The sequence below is a fragment of the Sander vitreus genome, unplaced genomic scaffold (assembly GCF_031162955.1).
Source record: "Sander vitreus isolate 19-12246 unplaced genomic scaffold, sanVit1 ctg207_0, whole genome shotgun sequence".
NCBI lineage: Eukaryota > Metazoa > Chordata > Actinopteri > Perciformes > Percidae > Sander > Sander vitreus.
Window position 1 is genome coordinate 2,501 of NW_027595405.1, and position 10,000 is coordinate 12,500.

Here is a 10,000-nt window from a genome sequence, read left to right on the forward strand (position 1 = left end):
CTCAGCCAAATGTAAATGCTATCAACATGAAACTTGACATTCTTGTTTGCCGTGGCTCTGTACCAAATATGATGAAGATCGGCCATTAGGGGGCGCTACGATCAACGTAGGCTTCATGGCCTAAAGTAAGTAGGGAAAGCTATCAATGCCAAACTCATGATCCAGGTTTGGGACGCGACTCTGAGGCTCTGTGCCAAATATGCCGGTGAAAGTGTGTTTCCATCCAACGGCTTTAAAGCCATAAATACCTGAGCGTAATGAACTGGTTTATGGGATAGATTTGAGACACATCATTTGGGAACAAAGTTTGCTAAATGCCAAAATGTATCTCGCCATCTACCTACAAATGTTTAATATACAAGTTGTAATAGTGCTTATGTGCCAGCTGATAATCAGACAACAACATGGCTATTATTAAGTTTAAAAAGTCTCTTGTCTCCTCGTTCCTCCACTTAGATCTGTCTCTGCAGAGAAAGCAGAAATACGTGGCGGAAATGAATAAAACGTATTCGTTTTATGGCTTAAAACCATAAAATGACCTAAAACCAAAGTATATGCTATCAAGGCAAAACTTCAGATTCTTGTTTGCCTTGCCACTTTGAGGCTCTGTACCAAATATGGTGAAGATCGGCCATTAGGGGGCGCTATAAGGTAGACGTTATGTGTGTGTGTGTGTGTGTGTGTGTGTGTGTGTATGCGTGTGTGTGTGTGTGTATGCGTGTGTGTGTATGCGTGTGAGTGTGTGTGTGTGTGTGTGTGTGTGTATGCGTGTGTGTGTGTGTGTGTGTATGCGTGTGTGTGTGTATGTGTATGCGTGTGTGTGTGTGTGTGTGTGTGTGTGTGTGTGTGTGTGTGTGTGTGTGTGTGTGTGTGTGTGTGTGTGTGTGTGTGTATGCGTGTGTGTGTATGCGTGTGAGTGTGTGTGTGTATGCGTGTGTGTGTGTGTGTGACTTGAGACAGAAACATGTGACACATCTCTTCAGTCATTTATCATTTATTACGTTTGTTCGTCAGTGTTTGATCCTAACTGTGAATTCAATAAATAACCAAACGATGATTAATAATAATCAGAGACACTGATCTCATATTCAATCAGCAGACTTAACGTGATCTCTAAATATCTCAATCCTGACTCGTTGTGTTGAACATGTCTCACAGCGAGCAGCTCAAAGCTGTATTTTCATCAGAAAAACCTCGACAGAAGCAACGAACGTCGAAAAACAAATGTCAAAAATGTCGAAAAAAAATAAAATCATACAAAAACCAACAAAAACATCAGAAGAAACGTTTGGTTTGTTATCAGAAGACTCAAAATAAGTGACCCATCTCATGTCTGGGCACTTTAAATAATACAGTTGTTGCTTGTTATTCATATATATGTATACATATACATACACACATATATATATATATATATATATATATATATATGTATATATATATATATATATATATATATATATACTCTGCTGGTTAGCAGTTGTTGTTGGTTTATGGGATAGATTTGAAACAAATCATTTGGGAACAAAGTTTGCTAAATGCTAAAATGTATCTCACCGTCTACCTACAAATGATTAATATTCATGAATATTTAACAAGTTGTATTAGTGTTTATGACAGAGAACAACGTGGCTATGGTGATGTAGCTGCATCAGCGTCAACAACGTGGCTATGGTGATGTAGCTGCATCAGCGTCAACAACGTGGCTATGGTGATGTAGCTGCATCAGCGTCAACAACGTGGCTATGGTGATGTAGCTGCATCAGCGTCAACAACGTGGCTATGGTGATGCCGATGCATCAGCGTCGACAACGTGGCTATGGTGATGCCCGATGCATCAGCGTCGACAACGTGGCTATGGTGATGTAGCTGCATCAGCGTCAGCGTGGCTATGGTGCTGCAGATGCATCAGCGTCAACAACGCGGCTATGGTGCTGCAGATGCATCAGCGTCACGCGTGGCTATGGTGATGCAGATGCATCAGCGTCAACAACGTGGCTATGGTGCTGCAGATGCATCAGCGTCAACAACGTGGCTATGGTGATGCAGATGCATCAGCGTCAACAACGTGGCTATGATGATGCAGATGCATCAGCGTCAACAACGCGGCTATGGTGCTGCAGATGCATCAGCGTCAGCAACGTGGCTATGATGATGCAGATGCATCAGCGTCAACAACGTGGCTATGGTGATGCAGATGCATCAGCGTCAACAACGTGGCTATGATGATGCAGATGCATCAGCGTCAACAACGTGGCTATGATGATGCAGATGCATCAGCGTCAACAACGTGGCTATGATGATGCAGATGCATCAGCGTCAACAACGTGGCTATGGTGATACAGATGCATCAGCGTCTACAGCAGTTATATCTCACTACTACATTAATCTCCTGGTTTTTCCTCTGATATGTTTCTCTGTTGACACCAGAGAACTTGTACTTGGTTTAATGGCCAGCTGGTTAAATACCGTTTCCATCGGTGATTATCACATCAGATGTTTACACATTCAGAGAAACTCCGAAGAGATCAAAACTATGTGTTGATTTTCATGTTTCATTTGATCTTATTTAATATTAACGTGTGGATAGACACACGGCTTCTGACTCTGAGGATCAATAACGGATGAATGAGTGAATGAATGAATGAATAACCTCTGTCTGTACAGTCAGATACAGATATACAGTATATATATATATATATATATATATATACACATATATATATTGTATATATATATGCATATAAATCATCATAAATCCGATCTAGTAAATGAAAACTGTGACTCCATTCTTCGAGGAAGTCCATGAGAAGTGTCTGAAAGCTCCAGAAACACGGGTGGAGTCTTCTGTTGAGTTATTGACAGATCTGAGTTATTGACAGATCTGAGTTATTAAAATGTGTTTCATTCTTCCCTCGTTGTCCTGAGAGGAGAGGAACGTTGGAACATGAATCCAGGAACTTCCTCAAAAAAGTTTCTTATGGACCAAAGTGAAAGTTCAGTCCTGATGAAGACATCAGCCGCTGGTTGAGTAGTTTAGTCTGGTTCTCTACAGTGTGTGGACAGATGCACTTCCTGTTTGTGTTGAAGCAATTGTTGTCATAGTAACAGAGACAGAGCATATTAAGTCCCGCCCCCACCGGGGGGGGGGGGGGGACATCTCTCCTCTCTCCGTTGAAGGTTTCCCCCTCTTTATTCCGCCTGCTGTGAGCTGATAGGTCAAGAACCCAAGAAAGATGTTTCCCCTCCGGTGGGCGGGGCTTCCATCTGGTGGGCGGCGCTCCCCACCAGTGGGAGTGGGGCTTATCGTTGGTGGGCGGGGCTTGATGTTGGTGGGCGGGGCTTCCGGAGTATGACTCTGTCTCTATGGTTACAGTAGCAGAAGCCCTGTCGCAGTGGTCGTCATCAGTAGTCGTCATAGCGGTACGTGTTGGGGTAGGCGTAGCGGTAGTCATAGCCATCAGCACGCTCTGTTTTGGTCTCGGGCTGAAAGGACAGAGACTTGATGACCCCCCCTGACTCATCCGTGACCTTGACCTCGGTGGAGTAGGACGGCGAGGAGGTGTCGTCCAGCAGGGAGGAGCAGCCGGGGAGGCCACCGGGTTTCTGGGGGGCGCAAGGTGAGTAGGATGGGAGACCGCTGGGTTTCTGGGGGGCGCAGGGCGGGTAGGACGGGAGGCCGGCCTGAGGTTTGGGACACGGCTGGTAGGAAACCTGATGGGGGGGCAGGAAACGGGTTAAAGGGACAGGAACAGGAAGCTGTAAATAAAAACACACATATACCAGAAATAGATTTACCAAAGTAGGGCTGGATCAACACGAGTATGTCAGCCAATCAGAATCTGTCTGTCTGTCTGTCTCAAACCTGTATGCCTGTCTGTCGGTCTTTCTGTCTCTCTACCTGTCTGCCACAATCAGAATCAGGGTTTGTTGCCTCAGTAAGGGGGGCTGATTGTGATTGGTTTAAAGAAATGCAAACAACCCAAAGAGAGGACAAGACAAGCTGGCTATGAGAGATTACAGTCTACCTGTCTGTCTGTCTGTCTGTCTGTCTGTCTGCCTGTCTGCCTGTCTGTCTCAAACCTGTCTGTCTGTCTGCCTCTTACCTGTCTGTCTGTCTCCAACCTCTCTGTCTGCCTGTATGTCTCTAACCTGTCTGTCTGTCTGCCTGTCTGTCTCTAACCTGTCTGTCTGTCTGCCTGTCTATCTGTCTCTAACCTGTCTGCCTGTCTGTCTGTCTACCTGTCTGTCTGTGTGAGTGTTTTCTACCTTGGTTGTCGTGGTGATGATGGTCTGCAGCGCTGCTGGGGAGCCCGGGGCGGTGCCGGGGTAACGGCAGGGGTACTCGGCGCTGTAGTAATGGTGGTTGTCGGCATAGGGGGCGGAGCTCTTCAGCAGCTCCTTCCAGCCCGCCGGAGGCTTCGTCTGCGGGTCGAAGGTCCCGCACGGCGAGGGCAGCGGCGCCGAGGAAGACCCCGAGGCAGAGGAGGAGCCCAGGACCGGAGCCACCCTGAAACAGAAACCAGAACCACGTTTAGACCCGAAACCAGAACCACGATTAGACCCGAAACCAGAACCATGTTTAGACCCATTCACACTGGCAACATCTGGGTTTAACCGTCCCCCCAGCACGGGAACAAGAAACGGGTAAGGACTACTAGCCAGTCAGAAGCAGAGTATGAGGGTGAGCCCTGACAGTACCTAGGTAAGGACTATAAGCCAGTCAGAAGCAGAGTATGAGGGCGTGCCCTGACAGTACCTAGGTAAGGACTACTAGCCAGTCAGAAGCAGAGTATGAGGGCGTGCCCTGACAGTACCTAGGTAAGGACTACTAGCCAGTCAGAAGCAGAGTATGAGGGCATGTCCTGACAGTACCTAGGTAAGGACTACTAACCAGTCAGAAGCAGAGTATGAGGGCGTGTCCTGACAGTAGCTAGGTAAGGACTACTAGCCAGTCAGAAGCAGAGTATGAGGGCGTGCCCTGACAGTACCTAGGTAAGGACTACTAGCCAGTCAGAAGCAGAGTATGAGGGCGTGTCCTGACAGTAGCTAGGTAAGGACTACTAGCCAGTCAGAAGCAGAGTATGAGGGCCCTGACAATACCTAGGTAAGGACTATAAGCCAGTCAGAAGCAGAGTATGATGGCGTGCCCTGGCAGTACCTAGGTAAGGACTACTAGCCAGTCAGAAGCAGAGTATGAGGGCGTGTCCTGACAGTACGTAGGTAAGGACTACTAGCCAGTCAGAAGCAGAGTATGAGGGCGTGTCCTGACAGTACCTAGGTAAGGACTACTAGCCAGTCAGAAGCAGAGTATGAGGGTCCTGACAGTAGCTAGGTAAGGACTACTAGCCAGTCAGAAGCAGAGTATGAGGGCCCTGACAGTACCTAGGTAAGGACTACTAGCCAGTCAGAAGCAGAGTATGAGGGTCCTGACAGTAGCTAGGTAAGGACTACTAGCCAGTCAGAAGCAGAGTATGAGGGCCCTGACAGTAGCTAGGTAAGGACTACTAGCCAGTCAGAAGCAGAGTATGAGGGCATGCCCTGACAGTAGCTAGGTAAGGACTACTAGCCAGTCAGAAGCAGAGTATGAGGGCGTGCCCTGACAGTACCTAGGTAAGGACTACTAGCCAGTCAGAAGCAGAGTATGAGGGCGTGCCCTGACAGTACCTAGGTAAGGACTACTAGCCAGTCAGAAGCAGAGTATGAGGGCGTGCCCTGACAGTACCTAGGTAAGGACTACTAGCCAGTCAGAAGCAGAGTATGAGGGCGTGCCCTGACAGTAGCTAGGTAAGGACTACTAGCCAGTCAGAAGCAGAGTATGAGGGCGTGCCCTGACAGTACCTAGGTAAGGACTACTAGCCAGTCAGAAGCAGAGTATGAGGGCGTGCCCTGACAGTACCTAGGTAAGGACTACTAGCCAGTCAGAAGCAGAGTATGAGGGCGTGTCCTGACAGTACCTAGGTAAGGACTACTAGCCAGTCAGAAGCAGAGTATGAGGGCGTGTCCCTGACAGTACTCTAGGTAAGGACTACTAGCCAGTCAGAAGCAGAGTATGAGGGCGTGTCCTGACAGTACGCTAGGTAAGGACTACTAGCCAGTCAGAAGCAGAGTATGAGGGCGTGCCCTGACAGTACCTAGGTAAGGACTACTAGCCAGTCAGAAGCAGAGTATGAGGGCGTGTCCTGACAGTACCTAGGTAAGGACTACTAGCCAGTCAGAAGCAGAGTATGAGGGCGTGCCCTGACAGTACCTAGGTAAGGACTACTAGCCAGTCAGAAGCAGAGTATGAGGGCGTGTCCCTGACAGTAGCTAGGTAAGGACTACTAGCCAGTCAGAAGCAGAGTATGAGGGCGTGCCCTGACAGTACCTAGGTAAGGACTACTAGCCAGTCAGAAGCAGAGTATGAGGGCGTGTCCCTGACAGTACCTAGGTAAGGACTACTAGCCAGTCAGAAGCAGAGTATGAGGGCGTGCCCTGACAGTACCTAGGTAAGGACTACTAGCCAGTCAGAAGCAGAGTATGAGGGCGTGTCCTGACAGTACCTAGGTAAGGACTACTAGCCAGTCAGAAGCAGAGTATGAGGGCGTGCCCTGACAGTAGCTAGGTAAGGACTACTAGCCAGTCAGAAGCAGAGTATGAGGGCGTGTCCCTGACAGTAGCTAGGTAAGGACTACTAGCCAGTCAGAAGCAGAGTATGAGGGCGTGCCCTGACAGTAGCTAGGTAAGGACTACTAGCCAGTCAGAAGCAGAGTATGAGGGCGTGTCCCTGACAGTACCTAGGTAAGGACTACTAGCCAGTCAGAAGCAGAGTATGAGGGCGTGCCCTGACAGTACCTAGGTAAGGACTACTAGCCAGTCAGAAGCAGAGTATGAGGGCGTGCCATGCTAGCAGCTAGGCGAGCATTATAACGTGTGTTCCAAAGTGACCACGTTTGTCTCTGAAGTAAAGGCTGGACTACAACAGAGCTGTTTGGAGCAGTTTGTGAACAGTGTTTTCTGTTGGAGATGGTAAGTCCCTTTGGGGGGGACTTTGGACTTTTTCACTTTGTAAACCTATAACGTGCACAAAAAAAGATATATAACACAATAAAGGAAAGGGAAAAAGCCAAAAAGCATAATATGAGCACTTTAAAGGTCTGGTTTAAACGTACCGAGGGTCACAGAGCTCAGATGTCATGGGGTACGAAGGCGAGGTCAGGTACCCCTGGAAGTCATAGCTGGGCCGGCCCATGTAGAGCCTGGGATTGGCTGGTTTCTGCAGGGTGGGCGGGGCCTCCCCTAGTGCATTGTGGGGGTTGTAGTAGGGCTCCGGGCTCTGGAATGCTGGGTAATGCTGCGGGAAGTTCGGCTCCATGAAGGAGATTCTGTCTGACGGGTCGACACAGGACAGGAGGGCGGGGCCTAACGCCTGAAACAGGAAACAGGAAACAACAGATGAAGACATATGAAAATGTCGTAGTGTCCAGTGTTTACATACTGTTAATATTTCACCAGTTTTCATACAAAGGTTTCACACAGACAACCCTGAAGAACAGCTGTTAGTGGCGTTGTACACACACACACACACACACACACACACACACACACACACACACACACACACACACACACACACACACACACACACACACACACACACACACACACACACACACACACACACAGACACACACACACACACACACACACACACACACACACACACACACACACACACACACACACACACACACACACACACACACACACACTGACCTGCGTTTCGATGAGTCGTCTCTTTGGGGGGAACGGTGGCGAGCTGACTCGTCTCTTTACTGAACTTCTCCGGGCTTCGGTCTCAGACTTGGACTCTGGCCGCGGGTGATCGTGGACTCCTTTAGCCTGACAGCAGAACCACAACACACTGCTAGAGTCTGGTTCAAACCCACGAGTCCATCTCTGGAATGTAACTGAGTACATGTACTCCAGTACTACTTCAGTCCACATGTTGAGGTACTTGTACTTTACTTGAGTCTTTTCTGTTCATGCCACTTTCTACTTCTACTCCACTACATTCATCTGTTCCAGCTTTAGTTACTAGTTACTTTAGTTACTAGTTACTTTAGATTACTCCACTACATTCATCTGTTCCAGCTTTAGTTACTAGTTACTTTAGTTACTAGTTACTTTAGTTACTCCGCTACATTCATCTGTTCCAGCTTTAGTTACTAGTTACTTTAGTTACTCCCTCTACATTCATCTGTTCCAGCTTTAGTTACTAGTTACTTTAGTTACTAGTTACTTTAGTTACTAGTTACTTTAGTTACTCCACTACATTTAAAAGCGAGAGAGGGACAAAGAGAGGCCACAATATCATAAAAGTGACGGAAAAACACAGAAGCACAAAAACGCTGAAAAACAGACAAAAAATTTCACCCAAATTGTCAAAAAGGTGTATACAGTATATATATATATATATATATATATATATATATATACTGTATACACATACAAAGAACAAATATTGAAAGAAAGTAGAAATAAGTGTCCAAAAAGCGACAAAAACATTATTTATTATTATTATTATTATTATTATTATTATTATTATTATTATTATTATTATTATTATTATTATTGTTATTATTATTAATGTTATTGTTATTATTATTAATGTTATTATTATTGTTATTATTATTATTATTATTATTATTGTTGTTGTTTTTATTATTGTTATTATTGCTATTGTTATTATTGCTATTGTTATTATTGCTATTGTTATCATTATTGTTGTTATTATTATTATTAATGTTATTATTATTGTTATTGTTGTTGTTATTATTATTATTATTATTATGTAAATCTGAAGACCTGGAAGAAGATGGACTTTCCGTCGACCCTCCAGAAGTTGGTGACGGGGTAACCGCTGTGGCAGCGGCACGGCAGCAGCTCCAGAGTGCTGTTACAGCTCGGACACAGCTTCTCTGAAACAGAGAGAGAGACAGTCAGGACACAGCTTCTCTGAAACAGAGAGAGAGACAGACAGTCAGGACACAGCTTCTCTGAAACAGAGAGAGAGACAGACAGTCAGGACACAGCTTCTCTGAAACAGAGAGAGAGACAGACAGTCAGGACACAGCTTCTCTGAAAGCAGAGAGAGAGACAGACAGTCAGGACACAGCTTCTCTGAAACAGAGAGAGAGCAGACAGTCAGGACACAGCTTCTCTGAAACAGAGAGAGAGACAGTCAGTCATAGCTGGGCCGGCCCATGTAGAGCCTGGGATTGGCTGGTTTCTGCAGGGTGGGCGGGGCCTCCCCTAGTGCATTGTGGGGGGTTGTAGTAGGGCTCCGGGCTCTGGAATGCTGGGTAATGCTGCGGGAAGTTCGGCTCCATGAAGGAGATTCTGTCTGACGGGTCGACACAGGACAGGAGGGCGGGGCCTAACGCCTGAAACAGGAAACAGGAAACAACAGATGAAGACATATGAAAATGTCGTAGTGTCCAGTGTTTACATACTGTTAATATTTCACCAGTTTTCATACAAAGGTTTCACACAGACAACCCTGAAGAACAGCTGTTAGTGGCGTTGTACACACACACACACACACACACACACACACACACACACACACACACACACACACACACACACACAGACACACACACACACACACACACACACACACACACTGACCTGCGTTTCGATGAGTCGTCTCTTTGGGGGGAACGGTGGCGAGCTGACTCGTCTCTTTACTGAACTTCTCCGGGCTTCGGTCTCAGACTTGGACTCTGGCCGCGGGTGATCGTGGACTCCTTTAGCCTGACAGCAGAACCACAACACACTGCTAGAGTCTGGTTCAAACCCACGAGTCCATCTCTGGAATGTAACTGAGTACATGTACTCCAGTACTACTTCAGTCCACATGTTGAGGTACTTGTACTTTACTTGAGTCTTTTCTGTTCATGCCACTTTCTACTTCTACTCCACTACATTCATCTGTTCCAGCTTTAGTTACTAGTTA

The 10,000-nt window shown here is 46.6% G+C and overlaps 1 protein-coding gene across 1 annotated transcript in view; it reads right to left on the bottom strand.

Moving 5' to 3' along the window:
* Positions 1-978: 978 nt before the first annotated feature.
* gcm2 (glial cells missing transcription factor 2) overlaps positions 979-10,000 on the bottom strand; it is a 23,229-nt gene continuing 14,207 nt past the window's right edge. The window contains exons 5-8 of the mRNA XM_078244316.1: positions 9,673-9,798; positions 7,152-7,408; positions 4,270-4,510; positions 979-3,714 (exon numbers count right to left, since the gene is read on the bottom strand). Of these exons, the coding sequence (XP_078100442.1) occupies positions 3,406-3,714; positions 4,270-4,510; positions 7,152-7,408; positions 9,673-9,798 (933 nt within the window). The 3' untranslated portion in view covers positions 979-3,405. The remainder of the gene's footprint in view (positions 3,715-4,269; positions 4,511-7,151; positions 7,409-9,672; positions 9,799-10,000) is intronic.